We start from the raw sequence: 19,711 nt of genomic DNA, 5'->3' as shown, positions 1-19,711 counted from the left end.
AACTTGTCAGATTCAATAAAGCAGTTGCATGGACAATGTAATCGGTTTACAAGTTCCCAGCTTAAGGCTAGGGCAAATATACGTACAGCCATAATTAAATTCTGATCCATCAATTCCACATGCCCACAAGGTTTCTGTTTGGAATGTAGGATTGCATCAAGTTTCACATAGCCCCTAATTCATAAGATGCTTGCCCCACCCACCCTGCCCCACACCCCATTACAATGAATCTGTTTCAACAAGATGCCTCCACATAGTAGAGTTTGACCTTCTGAAAAATAAAATGAACAGAGAATAGATTTTATACAGGTCCTTTTATGCAATTACAATGTTTCTGTTGAGTAGACACAGGGGAGTGTTGACTGTACAATGGTGACCATCCACACCACTATGCTGATGTGAATTTCTGGAATGTCGGCAGATGAAGTCTCTGGAGATGTCTGTTCTTTGGATTGCACAGGAGCAAATTCCTTATCATTTGAAGTGGAGATCTGTGTCTGAAAACATTTCAAATTCCATTAGCTAATTCTGTCACTGAGCACAAGCATAAGGGGGAAATTTCCTTAGTCTGCCCAGAAATGCAGTGATTTGCCTGAAGAAATCGGCAGACCACAGTAAACTTGAGCAATTTGCTTGGTTTTATTTCCGATTCACCTGGGTGCAGACTAATGGGAACATCCCCTGTAATGTAAATGAAGTTCACCCAATGGAATTAGTAAAAATGTTATATTTAATGTTACTTTATCTGCGTATTTTGAAATTATGTCCTGTATATCCAAACTGAGGTTATTATTTTGATAAAAAAAAGAGCAGCAGTCCGAATACCAAGCTCTTGGGAACATCACTGCATACAATTCTCCAATCTGAAAAACAACCATTCAATGCTATTCCCTGCTTTCTGTCCCTTAGCCAATTTATATTCATGAAGCCACTGTTTCTTAAATCCCATGGGTTTTAATTTTGCTAAAATGCATATTATGTTGCACTTTGCTAAATGCCTTTTGAAAGTCCATGCACACATCAAAATATGACTCTCATCAATCTCAGTGTTACTTTACCGAAGAACATAATCGAGTCAGCCAATATTACTCGCCTGCAACAAATCTCTTCTGATTTGCCTTTATTATCCCACTCTTTTCCAAATGCCAATTTATAATTTTTATAGAAATTTTCACAAGTTCAAGTAGAACATCAAACATGAAATGTGCAATCAAAATTTTGACTATCTGAAATATTTCACATTACTAATTTTCTTTATATGCATTTTTGCAGATTTCTGCTCATGTTTGAAGAGTTTTAAAGATGTTGATGAACAGGGAGGCATATAACCACAATAAATTATCCCATTTCTAGTTGATTACTGATTACCCTTTGTGAATAATTTGCTGCACTGCATCATTCATTCACCTTTCTTTCCAGGGATGGGGCACTGATGATGTTAAAAGTGTGGGAGGTGGTGGATAATAAGAAGGAAATTATTTAGTTCCATCAGATTTCCACACTTATGCACTGTAAACTTCATACTATTGATCCCTTCCAGGCTGCCTTCATTGGTGGAGGGGAATGATCAGTACTCTTGGCTCTCAAGAGCATAATTGTGTTTTATGGGAAAGATTTTGGATGGAGAAATGATTGTTTATTTGTTCAAGTGCCCATGTGCAATTTTCATACTACTGTCTATGGGCATCCTCATTATGGAAATATAACATTAGAGGTGGAATTATTCTCATTCAGGAAAGAAATAGTGAGAATTATTGTGTGTAAAGTTATATGATGTGGATTGTTAACAGGATATTCAAATTAACTGATGACTGCAAGGCTAGAGGATATGAATGTAACATTGTCAAAACCCTAATGAAGTTGGAGATTAAAGGAACATCATTTCCCACAGTGTAGTTGTTGGCTGAAGACAACATCTCATCAACTCTACTTAATGCAATATTGATTAATGGCCTTAACAAGCAGCCAGAGAAATATCTGATTATAAAAAGAATTGAAAGATCAGAATAGAGGATAAAATATTCTGTAGAGCTAGAGTGGTTCAGTTCTTTAGAGGCATATCATTGATGGAATACAATAGGTTGCATGAATAGTACATACATGGCCTTAAATTATTCCCATGATTATCCTGGGAGGGCAAGAAATTGGAAATATATAATAATTAAGGAATTGATGGTATTCGGAATTTTAACTGTGGGGAGGAGGGAATAGGAGTTTGAAAAAAAATGAAGTCTGAAATCCACACATAACTCAATCCTTTCAGTTTTAACAGAACTGGACCATGTGAAATATGGAGTGGGTTGGGCAGTGGGAGAGGTGGTGAACAGTGTGGGGAGTAATCTATTCTGCATGGATGATTTTGCCTGTTTAATGCCGGTCAGCTGCATTTTGAAACATTGCTGGAAAAGGGACAGCCTTTAAGGGGGTGAACCTAACTGGATCAGCCATATAAATGCAGTGGGTACAAGTGCAGACCAGAGCCTGGGACTTCAATGGCAGGTATCTCACCTCCTGACTCCACAAAGGTGTTTACCATTTCCAAGACATGATTATATTGTGATAGAATAGCCTCCACTTGCCTAAATGAATGTCATTTCAATAACAGTGAAGGGGTTTGACACCGTACAGAAAAAAACAGCCTGCTTGATCAGCATCTATTCAAGAGCTTAACCATTCACTATCTCCACTATTGACATAAAGTACCATATTCAAGATGCATTTCAGCAACTCATCAATACCCTTCCAAACTCAAGATATCTAGCAACTAATTGGAGGATAAGGACAACACATGCACGGGAACAACACCACCGACAAATTCCTTCCAAACAGTAACTCTATCCTGACTTGGAATTACATCACTGCTTCTTCATTGTCACTACATCAAAATACTGGGACTTGCTTGATTCTTAACTGCTTGATTCCTAACTGTACCTACAGCAGATGGATACAGCAGTTCAAGAAAGGAGCTCATCTTCTCAATGGCAAACAAGGATAAAAAAAATGCTGAGTTGGCCAACAATGATTTCACCCACTGAAAGAATTTTTTAAAAAGTGAAATCCGTTAACGACAGTAAGAAAGAAAGCTACGGGCCACAAATATATGTTGCAAGCATGTTTCTGTACTGAAGGAATACTAGCTTATTTTTATAAAGTGCTAGAAAGAGCAGAAGAATGCTCTGCAGCATTTAATGAACAACTCAAAGTGACTCTCTGATAAGAAAAGGTTTGCGTGGTAGTTTTTGAGCTATCTTAGGTAAAACTTACTCCAATATATGCAATTCAGAAGGGTAAAGTGTGTAATATCACAAAATGTCTGTTTGTGTAAGCAATGCAATATTTTTTGAAGGGGTAGGTAAATAGATTCTCCTTTGGCAGTATTGACAATAAGGCTTGGAAAGACTTTCTTTTGAAGAGAACTTTATCACAGGGGCAAGAAATACAATGTCCCTGGATACCTAACATACTTTTGAGAATATAAATGAATGTTCATGTTAAATTTACAGCCTATTTGCACTCACCCATTCAAGACATGACTGAGGTATCATTAAAAAAAAAGTTACCTTGAACAGCAGGCACACCTTTTTATTATCAATTGGAAATATGAAATTCCAAGGCTAATTAAATAATGATTTGGAGATGCCGGTGTTGGTCTGGGGTGTACAAAGTTAAAAATCACACAACACCAGGTTATAGTCCAACAGGTTTAATTGGAAGCACACTAGCTTTTGGAGAAACGCTCCTTCATCAGGTGGTAGTGGAGGGCTCAATCCCTCCACTACCACTTGATGAAGGAGCGTTGCTCCGAAAGCTAGTTTGCTTCCAATTAAACCTGTTGGACTATAACCTGGTGTTGTGTGATTTTTAATTAAATAATGAACATTTTTAATTCTAATTCTTGGAAGCAACAATTACCATTCCTTTTAGTTAAGTATAAATTACATTTTCTGAAAAAAAATTAGCAAGAATAGTACGAAATACTTTCCATAAATAGGTTTGAATTACTTTTGAATTAAATTCAAACCTGTGAATGCTTTATATAGGAATTCAAATTATCCAAACAAGTTCAGATGGTGAAAATTATTGTTCTTAAAAAAAAACCCATAATGAGCTATCAAGAGTTGACTTCTTAAATGCTTACCTCTGTAATACAAAGGTCTGGGTTCACTGATACATTGGATTGTAATCTCTGTGCCTGAGTACAAAAAATATGGAAATATTAGATTAATACAGGTATACAAATTAACTAGGACAATGCAGTGACTTGAAAAGAAAATAACAGGATGTCGATTGTGGCATGCAGAGCAGTGATGGCAGAGAAGACACTAAAAACAAAGATGTCTTATTCCCACTGGAATTGGAGGGGGAAGTGATGCAGCCTAAAGCTGACTAAAACACAAAAGGCAGGCAACCCAAGCTGGTAATTGGAGAGCACGGTGTCGGTGAGAATCACAGTCAAGCCCTTAAAGGAGGTCAAGTGAAAGGGAGTGATACTTTCTGGTGAGACAAAAGCATAAGGGCTGGAAATTTCTGCAACTTTGTTCTGCTGATCAAAGTACTGAAGCGTAGCATTTATATCTGACAAGATCATAGGATCCTGAACTTATCAGAAACTCTGTGGTCAACTAATTTAAATAATACGGTCAGGACAAAGCTGATGTCTCACAAAGTGGGAGAGCAGCTGCGCTTCTTGGGACAAGGCTGTCCCTGTAAATTAATATGATGGCAAAACAAAACTATAACCTCTATGACTGGAGGGCTTTTAGCAGTTAATGAGCTAAGCAAGCTCTTGGTAGAGGAACTGGTTGTAGAAAAGATAAGTTCCTAAATTATCTCATGTTGATCTGGTAATGCTGCAAATACTTGGTCCTGAAGACATGCAGGTTTTATCAGGAGACATAGCATGGGCCACTTGTTTTGTGTTTCATTCCTGCCTATTTCAATGGAACCATTATTTGGCCTCAATGAATAATGACTGGCCAGCCATTACTTTCTGTTTTGCTTTCACCAAAACTTAAAATTCCACCCTCTCAATGAAAAAGTACAGGTGTTGGTTGTAAATCCAGAGATACCATCATCAAACTGGATTGCAAATTTCTACCATGTTGCATCTCAGAGGAATTAAAGTGATATTCAATTACTCCTACCCAAAGGTTTAAAGATATTGTGAGGTATCTTCTCCTACTGATAGCTTGTAACTGGAAACCTGTACTCAATGTTTTAACATTATCTTTTCAGGACCCAGCAGCAAAGTGGTCTTTGATAAACAGTTGATTTGTGTGCATCTCAATTCTTGGATGAAACAGAAAATGCGACCACTTCTGTTCAAAGTGCTCATATCATTTTGCAACATCTAAGGTGATACATAAAATAAAGCTTATAACAGGGCAGAGAAAAACTGCTCACAATAATTGTATATTGTGACAGAACAAATGTTCTTTTGTAAACAGTTGTAACTAAACTTTGAAGATGAGAGTTCCTTCATGTTTTGATAATCTCCTATAACAATGTGTTAAATGTATGGCTCAGCAATAGAATGTGACAGGAGACAGTGAGGTCTGCAGATGCTGGAGATCAGAGTTGAGAGTATGATGCTAGAAAAGCACAGCAGGTCAGGCAGTATCCGAGGAGCAGGAAAATCGACGTTTCAGGCTGGAGTCCTTCATCAGGAATGAGGCTGGGAGCCTCGGGACCCTTCAACGCCAGCACATCAATGTGGACTTCACCAGTTTCCTCATTGACCCTCCCTCACCTTACCCCAATTCCAACCTTCCATCTCAGCACTGCCCTCATGACCTGTCTCACCTGTCAATCTTCCTTCCCACCTATCCACTCCACCCTCCTCTCCGACCTATCACCTTTACCCCTACGTCCAATCACCTATTGCACTCGCAGCTACCTTTCTTCCCAGTCCCACCCCCCTCCCATTCATCTTTCCACCCCTGAGGCTCCCAGCCTCATTCGTGATGAAGGGCTCCGGCCTTCATGCTCCTTGGTTGTTGCCTGACCTGCTGTGCTTTTCAAGCAACGCACTCTCAAAATAGAATGTGACAGCTTGGTGTGTGAAGCAAACATTTTACATTGTTCAGTGAGCATTTGGTGAGCGCAGGAAGAGTTTTGATAAACTGAGAATTCTAGATCATAATGTGAATACCAGCCTGTAACAGCCATTATAATGGCATAAGCCTCCTGTTCTACATGCGCCTGGCCTTACAGTATCAGCATTGTTCTCTTCTATCACTCTAGCATCTTCTGAGACGGACTGTCTCTTTGTTCCTGATTCCGTTATTATGAAGATTGTAGTATGCTGCCACAATTGATGGGACACTCCAGAGGCTCTGCTCTTCCTTTGAGAACATGAACTCAATTCTTAACCTTGTATTTATGTGTGTTTCTTTGTTGTATTCCTCTGCAGCACCAGTGAACCTACAGAAGTATCATAAACTATGAAAATGATAGGATTCCAGAAACTGAACAGCCATCCTGGTCTTTGCCTCATTTATTAACCTCAATTTTGAGGTGGGCTCACATGTTCAGAACTGCCTCAGCAGTTCCCACTACCATCGATGAGGCCCGAGAGCTGTCAACCTTTCAATTAAACTGGCCACATCTGGAGCTCTTACACCATGCTCAATAAGAATGGCAAGTATGGAGATGGCCCATTAGGAAGCTACCTTTGGAAAACTAGCTCCACTAGTTTGAACTTATGATGTGCACAGAAAACGTACTGGAGAAACTTAAGGGAATGAAATCCGACTAAATCCAGGACCTGATGACCTATGTGCTAGGAATCTAAGACAGTTAGCTGCAGAGATACGTGATGCATTGACTATAATTTCCTGAAATTCCCAAGATTCTGAAACAGAGAGGAAGTTAGAAAATGTAACAATGCAGCGTAGGCATTAATGGAGCATTTACAAATTGGCAGTTTCTGACAAGTACAATGGCACAACCAATACTGGCACCTCAGTTATTTGTAATCTATGTTATTTTAATGACATATACAAAAAACTGTAAAACAATGAGTCTAAGTTGTTGACGAAAAAAAACCAGGTAGGAATGCAAGCTGTGAGGATTTTACAGACAGGCCATGAAGAGATATAGGTTAAGAGTCTGTTGGGGGACCGGGATCTCAGCTGTTGGTGGCAGGGAAATTCCATCAGTTCAGTAGGGGACCTCTTATAGAATCAAAAGCTCTTCAAAAAGCTTTGAGAGTTATCTAATTAAATGATTCGACTTATTAACAAATACATTTCTGTTTTAATTAGAATATCATTTTAATCCTTAAGTAAAATGAAGGAATCTGACTCTATTAGAATAAACATAACTTCACGTTCATCATATTTTGTCTTCCCTAAAATTCCCTTTGATTTCAGTTTCCATTTGGATATGCTGGTCATGTATATTTCTGCTACCGATTTATGTGAGTCAGTTAACCATTAGTTTTAACAGGAACTCAATAAGAAGCTTTTATGTGGGTTTAAAGTAAGTATGTCATTTTTATTGTGCAGTGCAGCCTTTGTGGAGTCTGAGTAAATATCTTGAAAACATGCTTCTACTATTTGATAAGTGCTCTTCCTGAAACAAATGAAAATATGCACTCACACACTCTCATATATTCTGTTGGGATCACTGAGCTATCTTTAACAAACTAGAGTATCAGCTAGAGGTGGTGCATAAAGTGTCAGAAAACCTTTTAGGCTTGAATCTTACTGTTCTGGAGAAGAGAAATTGACACTCTGGTCACTGGTGTGTGCAGAACCCAATTATACATTTTGATTCTCACTCAAAACAAAATAAGCTTTTTGGTCTGTTTAGATTTCAAGGGAATGAAATACTTCATCACAATCTTAATTCATTATAGATTTTTGTTTAAATAATTATTTTAGTGTTCACTTTTTTTCATTTACCAACTTTAAAAAGTTAGATTTACTACTGGTTTGAAAAATAATAAAATTGTTACTCCTGGAGCGAAAGCTTTACCATAGTATCACCAGGTACTTCTGCTGTTTGATTGCTTGACTGACTTATATGAAGCTACAAACTTTCTGCAGCTCAAAATGAACAAGTCTTTTTTCTAAAACTGTATTCTTTCATGGGATGTGTGCATCATTGGCAAGACCAGAATCTATTGCAATCCCTTTAAAGTGAGTGGATTGCGAGGTCATTTCAGAGGGCAGTTAAGTTTCAATCATATTCTGGAGGTCTGCAGCCAAATATACACAAGGCAACTTTCCTTCCCCAAAAAAAACAGCCAAGCAGATGGATTTTTACAACAACCAATTATAGTTTCATAGTCACCATTACCAAGATTAGCTTTCAGTTTTAGATCTATTAATAGAATTTAAATTCAAAGAACTGTCTTGGTGGGCTTTAGAACATAGAACATAGAACAATACAGCACAGAACAGGCCCTTCGGCCCACGATGTTGTGCCAAACATTTGTCCTCGCTTAAGCACCCATCCATGTACCTATCCAATTGCTGCTTAAAGGTCACCAATGATTCTGACTCTGCCACTCCCACAAGCAGCACATTCCATGCCCCCACCACTCTCTGGGTAAAGAACCTATCCCGACATCCCCCCTATACTTCCACCCTTCACCTTAAGTTTATGTCCCCTTGTAACACTCAGTTGTACCCGGGGAAAAAGTTTCTGACTGTCTACTCTATCTATTCCTCTGATCATCTTATAAACCTCTATCAAGTCACCCCTCGTCCTTCGCCGTTCCAATGAGAAAAGGCCTAGCACTCTCAACCTATCCTCGTACGACCTATTCTCCATTCCAGGCAACATCCTGATAAATCTTCTGTGCACCCTCTCCAAAACTTCCACATCTTTCCTAAAGTAAGGCGACCAGAACTGCACACAGTACTCCAAATGTGGCCTAACCAAGGTCCTGTACAGCTGCAACATCACTTCACGACTCTTGAATTCAAACCTTCTGCTAATGAACGCTAAAAATCCATGTCCCCAAACGCTTTGAATCCATGTCCCCAGAATGCACTATGTTTTCTCTCTGTAAATGCTACAAGTTCTGTCAAGTTTTTCCAATTTTTGTTTCTGTAGGAGTGGAACCCAGTCTGACTTCTATTTTTAAAAACTGGCATAAGAACAGCCTATTGCACTCGGTGAGCACTTTATTAGAAGAGAAAAAAATTTCCACTATCTCATTTCACTCTAGTGCTATCTTAAGCAGGCCTTAGTTCCCTTTCAGAAAGATTTTCTCAAAGGCTTTCCAAGCCCATCACACATAATTCCACTTTGTGTAGAACCTGCCATCTGCATTGATTGTCAGAGTTAATCTCATATTTTATGGTTCTTGTTCTTGTCGATCTCCACTTCCCAAACCCCGTACCTCATTCTTCATAACAAATCCCTTCATGACCATATTCCATCTGCTGAAGCTTTATTGAGTTAAACATCTCTGCTCCCATCTAATTCCTTGAACATGCCTTCAGCCTTCTTCCCATTCTTGTCAGGACACCTGACAGAACATTCTTGCTACATTAGAGTCATAGAAGTCTACAGCATAGAAAAAGGACTTTCAGCCCATTGAGTCTTTGGTGCACAAAACCAACCATTTAATTATTGTAATCCAATTTTCCAGCGCTGTCTCATAGCCTTGAATGGCTTGGCATCATAAGTATTAGAGGCTTTTGAAAATTACACATTATTGGGATAATATGGTTCAATCCTAAAGTTTGTTTTGAGAAGGCAAGACAGTCATCTCCCTTTTCTACCTGCAATTTGATCAAAAGTAAAAATAAACCCTGAAGAATGATTAAAGATTGTACCAAAAGAAATGACCTGTAGCAATCAAGGATTTCCCTTGAATATTCTAACTTATTTGGATACATTATTTTGTAAAACTGTAATTATGGTCTTATATACAGTTTTATGTAATTTAATTAATATTGAAAATAAAATGCTACCATTTGTTCTGCTTTCAAATGAATTACAATTCTGTAACAGTATTTATTATTTTTCTTTCAGTTGGCAAGACATGGCTACTAATATTTATACTTCAATTCTTATGCAGCTAAATATCACTGAATATAAATATTTTCAAGAGGATAGGTATTAAGTAGTGTGTTTTACAGATCTAATTTATAAATCTTCTCACTTTAAGGGTGAACAATGAGAGGGAGCACCATTATTGGCACCAATAATGTATTCTTGCTGAAGGACAATTTTCTTTTGTGAATACTGCAATTGTGGTAATGTGTCCAAACCCTTTGATTATCTGCCAAGATAAATGTTTTATTTAATTGAACTTCAAGTCTCACAATAACTGCCACACTAAAATAAAAATAAATTGTTTTATGATCAACTGGCCAGTTTCAGTTATTGAATTTGACTTACACACAAAGAGTTATCAGAACAATCAAGTGGCTTTTTTTTGTCTTAACATACAGTAAAAGTGAAAAAAAAATCTTTTGGCAACAGATCTGTGCAGCCTGGCAATGTCAGCGCATTGCTAATACAACTGTCAATTACATCTGACAAGACAAGATGACAAGTTACCTCATGTCTAGTGTTAAATCTCTAAGGTTTTAAGCCATGGATGTGAGTATTCTACTTCATACTAATTAATCAGTGTTTTTTTCTCAATTCTTTGCTATGATTACCCTTGATAATCATGTAGGCATTGTTTGGTTTCTACGGATTTATATCAATCCCTTACCTGTAAATTTGCACACAAAGGAAAGACACTGTCATCATCTGCTGAGTGAATTTCATTGCCATAGCTCACTGACTCAGAATTATGCTGTGGTGTGTAGTTCTGTTTCGATGATACTGTTGTCAGTACAGGAGGCATTAATTGCCAAATATTCACATCAGTGCCATTACCGAATGCTTGTATCGCATTTTCTGTAGAATTAAACAAAAATAAGAATACTATGCAGTTGCATTAAACTCTAATCAACATTTAAGTAAAGTATAACTTGAAAAATCTAAGTATGTTTCAGTAATTGTGAGCATCACCAAATTACATGATACTAATATTGTGCCAAGAATCACTGATGGGACTAAGCAAAAGCCTTGATATTTTTGATACTGCCCATCCCCAGTAGTTAGCACTGCTGCCACACAGTACCAGGGTCCCAAGTTCGATTCCAGCCTCGGGTGACTGTCTGTGTGGAGTTGGCACACTCTCCCTGTGATTGCATGGGTTTCCTCCGGGTGCTCCAGTTTCCTCCCACAGTCCAAAGATGTGCAGGTCAGTTGAATTGGCTATGCTAAATTGCCCATAGCATTAGGTGCATTAGTCACAGGGAAATGGGTCTGGGTGGGTTAATCTTCGGAGGGTTGGTTTGGACTGGTTGGGACAAAGGGCCTGTTTCCACACTGTAGGGAATCTAATCTAGTCTAATCTCCCACGCAAGTGTTTACTGTTGGTATGTTTTCTTCTTCAGCTGAAGTGCATCACAGGATTAGAGAAGAATTATATTCCCCATTGTCTCACTAACAGAGGCAGTGGTTTTTGTTTGAATAATGGATGTCACTGAAGTAACTTATGGTAGTTATTTTGATGTATAGTTAAATTAATATGCATTGATGATCTGTTTCAATGCTACTTACATCTATCTGAAATAACATGATCAATATTTATGTATTTTTCTTTTACCGTTCTGTTTTTATGCGCATAGGTATGTATTCTACATCAAGAATAGATGTATAAATGTTCAGTTAGTTTTGTTAATTTCAAATATATTTTGAAAGGGCAAATCTCATAAAAGACAAGGTAAACTAGAGGCTTTTTCATCCAGATGTATCGGAAGTTAGAGTATTTTACAATCTGTCAGACAATATCATCGATATTTTGTGTTTGGATGACAATTAAATAATAAATTTAAATACAATTGCTATTTGAACTTACTGAAACATCTGTTGTCCTTAAAAAAATTGTGGAATTCATCGCACTCTTCCCTCTGGTTCCCACTTCCATTGCAAGTACACCATGGCGCCACACTGATGCCGGTGGAATCAATATAGTTTGGGGTGATGACAGTTCCTGTCAAGAGAAGCCAAGATCAAATTTAATGATCATTCATTTAACCAAACACAAACTGTTTTTTTTTCTGAGATAAAACACTTTGGCTGTCATATCATAGTTACTAGAAAAGAAGCAAGTGTTCAAAAATAGCAAGAAATTGCTCACCCATTACTGTTTTCCATTTTTCAAAGTCAAGCATCAATAGTACCAAGCAAGATAAAAGACAGTTTTATGGAAAATTAGATAAGCCATTTCTCAGGCATTGTCATTCAATAATAGATCCATGCTGAAAGTGAGAGTCTAACATGGACTTAGAGGTACAGAACTTATAAGACTATAAGACAGAAACAGATCATTCAGATAAACCAGTCAATGGTGATTGCCTTTGAACAAAGATGTTTAATCGCATTTACATTGATGAGGTGGTTTTAAAGATGATGGGCTAAATTTTGTGGAGATGCCAGGGTACTGTTGCCAAACCCAAAAGTAGGTTGGTTGATGGGTCAAGGTAACACCACCTCAGCAGGTAGCAGGACCTGAGACTACATCTTATCCATGACACCCATCAAGATTAGGGACCTGCCCAAAGAACTGTCAATCCAATCAGAGGACTAGCATCTCAACAGCACCAGCAGTACAACTGCAAAGCTGATGAAGAAGATGGTGTGTGCTGTCAAAGTCTACTAAGAAAGGGCTGGGGGTGCCTAAGCCAATTACATTGGTCTCAGCAAAAGCCAGGATGAACCTCACTGAGGCAGGTAACATTGTTATCACTGGGATGGGCACTGTCACTGCATGGGTGGAGTCGTCCAAGGACAATGCAAAAGTGTAGATGCTGGAAATCAGAGTCTGGATTAGAGTGGTGATGGAAAAGCACAGCCGGTCAGGCAGCATCCGATGAGCAGGAAAATCGACGTTTCGGGCAATGGTCTGGGTGGGTTAGTTTGAAAGGGCAAAAGCCCTTCATCAGGGTTGACGAAGGGCTTTTGCCCAAAACGTTGATTTTCCTGCTCCTCGGATGTATCTGACCTGCTGTGCTTTTCCAGCATCACTCTAATCTAGACTCCTCCAAGGACATGCCTAAATAGAAACAACTCCACGAGGGCCTAATGGAAATCACAATCTGACAGTTCTCCCTGTTGTATCAGAATCTTCTGCCACTGGCAAAATGCCAATAAAGATAAAGCCATTTAAATTGGTTCTGAATGAGCAGTTCATCTGTCACTATTCACACCATTTGTAAAATGGTACGGTGGCTAGAGAAAGTTCAGCACCTGCCCATGGCTTACTGTGCCATTTTGCAAGTCTTCCTGCCTCCTAAAAGAATTTGAAGGGGCCGGTGTTGGACTGGGGTGGACAAAGTTAAAAATCACACAACACCAGGTTATAGTCCAACAGGTTTTTTTTTGGAGGCACTAGCTTTCGAAGCACTGCTTCTTCATCAGGTATTTGTGGAGCAGAATCATACGACACAGAATTTATAACAACAGAATTGCAGTGTCATGGAATGTAATATTAAATAAATTTAGCTTGAGTCTTTCATCTTTTAAAATAATCATGTTAGTTTCAGTTCCTTCATATGTAAATCCCAGAACTTTTTAAAAGTTCAATTCTCAAGATAGTTATTAACAATAGGTGCCATCTTATTATCTGAGCTGAGATGGCACCTATTGTTAAAAGCTATCTTGAGGATTGAACTTAAAAAAATTCTGGGATTTACATATGAAGGAACTGAAACTAACATTATTATTCTAAAAGATGAAAGACTCAAGCTAAATTTGTTTAATATTACATTCCATGACACTGCAATCCTGTTGCTGTAAATTCTGTGTTGTATGATTCTGCTCCACAACCACCTGATGAAGAAGCAGTGCTTCGAAAGCTATTGCCTCCAAAAAAACCTGTTGGACTATAACCTGGTATATGTGTGATTTTTAACACTGCCTCCTAACATGTAGACAATGGGCCTGGAGCCTCCTGATCAATAATTCCATTTGTGGATGGGGAGGCTGTTCGAGAGTCAGTTTAATCTAACAACCATAAATATAAAGAAGTCACAGCTAAATGCAACAGGAAATTCATAAGAATCCTTTTGACTCAAAATGTGGTTAGAATATGGGACTTCTTCCCACAAGGAGTAATTGATATATTTATGAGGTGGTTAAACAGACACATAGGGAAGAAAGGAATAAATTGATACATTGAAACAATGGTGTAGAGTGGTATAGAGAAGCTTGTATGGAGCATGAACAGCAACATTCACCAGGTGAGACAAATAGCTGTTTCTTTGCATAGATTCCACATAATTGTACATAATGTAAGGAAGTGTGTCCTCTTTACTAAAGCTTACCTATGAGTCCAGAGTAAGCAAGTAAACAGGCTGCATAGTTCTGCTTTAAGCAGCCACTTACAGAACGAGGTTCCGGCTGACAGTTTGTAATGAAATCTGCAAGCCGTGACCTGTGAAGAGATCAAATAAGGAAAATCATTACATTATCGCATTAGCATGAAAACAAAAGAAGCTTTTTGTACTGGTGCAATAACAATGAGCGCTGCAAATATAATTTCTTAAAAGTGTTATTGAAAACACTTTCTGGTAAGATGCACTTCTCATTAATATATTTACAACAATGATTGCTCTCGAATACAGAAACAACATCTTTCAAAAATATTCCCTGTGATACTGATATTAGCCACCCTCCCCCATTGTAGCATGAGTGGGGTCGATGTTTAAGAAATAAACATCATGACCCCAACGCCGCTGTGTGCGTACCAGGGAGTGCACTGCTATCCGTATCCTTTAAGTATGGAATGAGCTGTTATAGCTACATTTAAAAGGCATCTGGATGGGTACATGAATCAGAAGGGTTTAGAGGGATATGAGCCAAGTGCTGGCAAATGGGACTAGAATAATTTAGGATATCTGGTCGACATGGATGAGTTGGACCGAAGGATCTGTTTCCATGCTGTACATCTCTATGGCTGTATGACATTAAATGAATGAATTCTTCAGGGGTTTATCTGGTCCATTGTGCAACAAGAAGAGTCTAACATGAAGAGTCTTGAAGAGTAAATAAGATGAAGTTTATAATATCTCTCCAAGTTTTTACAGGTTACTAAAATAGACTTTACATCACTTCAAAGATTGTTGAGAGGACTTGGCTTTGGGGTCTGCCTCCCACAGATCCTACTTCCACATGACATCATTACAATGCACTCAATCAACCCTTTCAGAACCAAATATAACATAAGCCTGCCTTCATCTTTACAGTTATAGGTGGCATTTGAGTTTCCTGCTTCCAAGAGCCAGGACACTTAATTCTACTATTTAAATCAAGCTCTTGTAGTGCAGTTAGGAACATGATTTAAACTTAATTTTAGAATTTGGGGAAGTAGATGGCTAAAGGGAGAGAAGGTCAGTGAGATCAAACCAGTACGTGCTTTTCCAGTACTGTTTTGGAGCCAGGAGTATTAAGAATCCTCCCCTAATCTGCTAGCATACGTTCTGTTGATTATGATCTCCCTTTTCACAATTGACCATCCCTACTCTGCTGATACTTGCCTCAATGCCTCCTGTTTGCCTTGCTTCATGACCAGTCAAAACTAAGGAACAAACACTCCCCTTATTGAGACCATGTGCTGTAACCTCACCCACCAACCTGGCCAGCTGCTGGAAGGGAGACTGAATGGAAGAATAATAAGGTGGACTTACATGTTTCCAAAATTTCTAGGAATTGCTCCACTACCACTCTATCCTGTTTTTTTCATAAATATCAAGGCCAGCATCTTTAGTACATATCTCTCTATAAATTGTATCCATACTGCTCCCAAAGGCAGCTTTATAGAGCAAATCTAAGGTATTGATAAAGTACTAGTTTTATGGTTTAAATAAAGGTTTTATAACAGAAATAAATGAAAACTATTTGTTGTTAAACTTTCAACTAAGAACTAATTGATTGATTTATATGAAGGACTTCAGAGTATCTGATACACTTCAATACATCAGAAATGTATAACAGAAAAAGAAGACAATACGTTTCTTTTATAGCTTGGAGCTAGAATTTATAAACACAGATGATCCAAACCATCCTCCATCAAAAAGCAATTAAACTCTTATTTGCCTTCAAATATATTGGTCCAATTGTCTTGAGAAATATATTAAGCATCTCCACATTGTACCTTCCCTCCTCTGTTAAAATGCTTGTAGAAACCTTCCCCTCAACCAAGATTTTGGTTATTTTGTGAATGGGTTTCAAATTCTATTTAGTATTGCATCTGTGAAAAGTCTTGTTAAAGGTACTATATAATTTGTGGAGAAAATTGGGTAGCAATTTTAAAAGACAGGACCAGTTGGAAACTAAGGTGGAATGTTTAATCCTGCATGTCCGATGAAAATTACTCAAGTTATTTTGCCATCCTGAAGCTGTTGAGAACTACTGGATTATGTTTTTAACCCTACTCAATTCTGCAGGCTGTAAGAGTAACTTGCCCTAAGCTTCTATGATATATCAGGGATCCAGAATAACTTACTGTATTTGCCGCCTGATTTTACCCTAACTTATGTGACAGGAACTGGATAGGGTTGGGTTGGATATCCAGCTTAAAGTTAAATTTGTTGATTAATATTAAATGAGCACCTAATCTGAATCCACTTGTCTATACCAATTGGGCTAGTCTAAAACTATGCCTATGCTTTCAATCACCATACAATGCCAAGAAAGAAAGAAACTAAACTGAACATACCTTATACATTTGACTTTCAGTGTATGTATTATACTCACCCACTGTCAGAATAATGCTAGTGTCACAGCGTTGTTTATGTACAAATTTTAATCGATAGATGTCTCGTTTCCATGGACAATGATAGTCTTACATATACCCAAGATAGCTACATGCCTCCAATTCTCGCCACATGCTATTTCCCAATTACTCCACTTAACTGCCAAAGCCCAAAGCTCTGCAATTCCTGTACTAGACCTCTTGATCTCTATATCTCATGTTCCTTGTTTAAAAAATTTGCAATCTATGTATCTGACCAAAGTTTTGCTCACCAGCTGTATTATCTCCTTTTGTGGTTTGGTGTTAAGTTTCATCTGATAATGCTCCGATGAAGCACCTTGAGATGTTTTCCTATATTAAACGTGTTGTATAAATGAATGTTATTTTTTACTTCAGCAGGGAGAAATGTATTTTTAACAAGGTGGTGTGTTTGACTAGTTTTCAGACATTTACACCATCACTTTCTTCATAAGGTGGATGATTTGCTGAATGGTTTCTCAGCTCTTGCATTATTCATTGCAGTTTGAGTTTGGTATATTCAAAAAGGTAACTATGACATGATCCCTAGTAATGGGGTCAGAAAGTGTCTTTGTTGTCAAGTCTAATGGATATAATGACTTAAACCAATGACTATGCAAATTACTCATATTGTTATAAATGCCATTTGTCAGCACTGAAGCAAAAATATGAAAATGCACATAAAATATTATTCCTAATCAAGGAGTGGATTTCATTAAGACAACTCCATTACAGTAAAGTACTACCAATGGAATTTTGAATGCCGCTGTCTTCTGGTTTTATTTTCCATCAATTATTTGTCAAACATTGCGCACTGCCTAGACTATTACTCATCTATCAAAATGGACTACAAGGACCAATTAGCTAAAACAAAGGCAGCAGAAATATATTGGTGCTCTATATGACACCTAACTAGCCTGTACTAATCAATCATTATGTGTGTAATAAAAATGAATTATTGATTTTAAATTAACCAGTAGTATAAAGAATAAAAATTATAGTCACTTCATTCTGAAAGACCTGCAAGTTATGAAGACCATTCAATCCTCAGAATTAATTAAGCCTTTAACATTATTGCTGAACTGAAAGAAATTTACATCACTACCAAAATATCAGTTCATTCCCAATGTTTAATATCTAGAGGTCAATGAATTCAGCGTATAAACAAAGGATAACAACTGCACAGAACTATATCTTTAATTAATGCATTTCTTCTCCTCATAGGTCTCATGGCTTCAAATAAATCACCTACAACCAGAAAGATTGGATACTCTGGGTAGTTCATTATTTCATTAATGTACCCAGAAATTAACTGACAAGTGATGAAATTTGAGTGGAACATGGCTAACTAGATCTATTAATCTTTCTCAATGTCTCATACACTCTAGCAGATGTAAAAAGTGACAGGTTTAAAAATTGACAGGAGGGTGAAATAACATAACCAAAATCAGCATTTATTCAATGTAATTCACCATCAATTAGCTGCAGTTAAGTTTCTGGTTACTATTCTTTGTTCCAGCCTATTTTTCTTCTGTTCCTTCAGTTCACCCACCACCCACATAGATCAAAATTATGCGGTCTCCCTGTTGGCAGGTTTGCAAGTGAAGAGCACCTATAAAAGTCCTTGAATGGTCTTCTCAACATTCTTATGACTGTCCTTGTTCTGTAGGAAATTTTTACATGTGACAACTGAGATCTAAGGCAGGCTACCACATCTTGGCCAGTTGAGGTTCTGAAATGACCTTACTGGTTTTTTGTTTTGGTCAGACCCTGGTCTCTTCATCAAGATTCCTATCCCCTCTCCCCAGCCACCCAGGGCTCATTTCCTCTCTCCACCCCTGCACTTAACTGACCATGGAGACCAGAACTTAGACTACAAGCAGTTCCCAGATTCTGAGATAAAACAAGGAACTGCAGATGATGGAAATCTGAAACAAAAAGTGCTGGATGAACTCAGTAGGTCTAAACAGAAAAAAAAAGTTCTCAAGTTTTGAGTCCAGTGACCCTTCATCAGTGGTTGGTGCCAGAAAACTGGAAATTTGAAATGGATGTAAGGCATCACAAGAATCATGGATATAATTGGGAAGGGACTGGACAAGGAGAGAAAAAGTCAAGTCAAGATAGGAAGAGATAAATTCCCTGGGACAGGAACAGTGAGTGTAAAAGTAAGCTTGTCTGGGCAGTCCTATTTGTGGATTTTGGGAAACAGGTATAAGTGGGCTGTATGGAGTTGGGGGTCTATTAGGTGGGGGGCTGTCGGAAGGACATCCCAGGTGAGATAAGGTTAATGAAGGTCATGGATACAGTAGCTTGATGTTTAATAGTGAGTTCATGGTCCTGGGGAGATATCTGAGGTGTCCAAGAATTAATAAAGGTTCACTGGACTTGAATCGCCACTCTGTTGTTCTCTCTACAGATGCTATTAGACCTGTTGAATTTCCACAGCACTTTCTGTTTATGTCCCAGATTTTTGTCCTGACTGCTGCTACTATTGGTATTGCTGGCCAGCAGCTCTCTGAGGGGTGTGAGATGACTATAGGTTGGAAATCCAGTCTCAAGCCAAGTAAGGGTTTTGTTTTTGGAGACAGCAAAGGGCTGTCTCATCTTACGAAGGACAATTCAATGAAGGCAGAAGGTAAGTGGGGTTGGGGGTGAAGAAAAGAATGAGAGCATCACTATGTATTGCAGTCAGAGTTCAGAGATTAGCCAGCAGAGCAGTACGACTGTTGACTCACTCGTTCCCTTTGCAACTATCACAAAGGCATATTGCATTAACAGTCATTGTTTTACACTTAAAGTTGCATTAAAAAGTACTGAATCTATCCAGCCAATTTCTTTCTGGGTTACAGAACCTACAAACTCAGTATATAAAAAAGAAACCTCAGGCTAAAGTATCATATGGAGAGGTGTGGTGTA

At 38.1% G+C, this 19,711-nt stretch overlaps 1 protein-coding gene across 1 annotated transcript in view; it reads right to left on the bottom strand.

Moving 5' to 3' along the window:
- Nucleotides 1-206: 206 nt before the first annotated feature.
- The window catches only part of LOC122561217 (GDNF family receptor alpha-1-like), a 204,058-nt gene continuing 184,553 nt past the window's right edge, over nucleotides 207-19,711 (bottom strand). The window contains exons 5-9 of the mRNA XM_043712814.2: nucleotides 14,349-14,458; nucleotides 11,882-12,016; nucleotides 10,685-10,872; nucleotides 4,139-4,192; nucleotides 207-497 (exon numbers count right to left, since the gene is read on the bottom strand). Of these exons, the coding sequence (XP_043568749.1) occupies nucleotides 324-497; nucleotides 4,139-4,192; nucleotides 10,685-10,872; nucleotides 11,882-12,016; nucleotides 14,349-14,458 (661 nt within the window). The 3' untranslated portion in view covers nucleotides 207-323. The remainder of the gene's footprint in view (nucleotides 498-4,138; nucleotides 4,193-10,684; nucleotides 10,873-11,881; nucleotides 12,017-14,348; nucleotides 14,459-19,711) is intronic.

This window comes from Chiloscyllium plagiosum, unplaced genomic scaffold, assembly GCF_037043375.1.
Source record: "Chiloscyllium plagiosum isolate Xiang-an unplaced genomic scaffold, Cpla_swu_hap1 HiC_scaffold_22, whole genome shotgun sequence".
Lineage (NCBI taxonomy): Eukaryota > Metazoa > Chordata > Chondrichthyes > Orectolobiformes > Hemiscylliidae > Chiloscyllium > Chiloscyllium plagiosum.
Note: the sequence above shows the minus strand (reverse complement) of the source record. Positions and strands in the feature narration are given on the sequence as shown.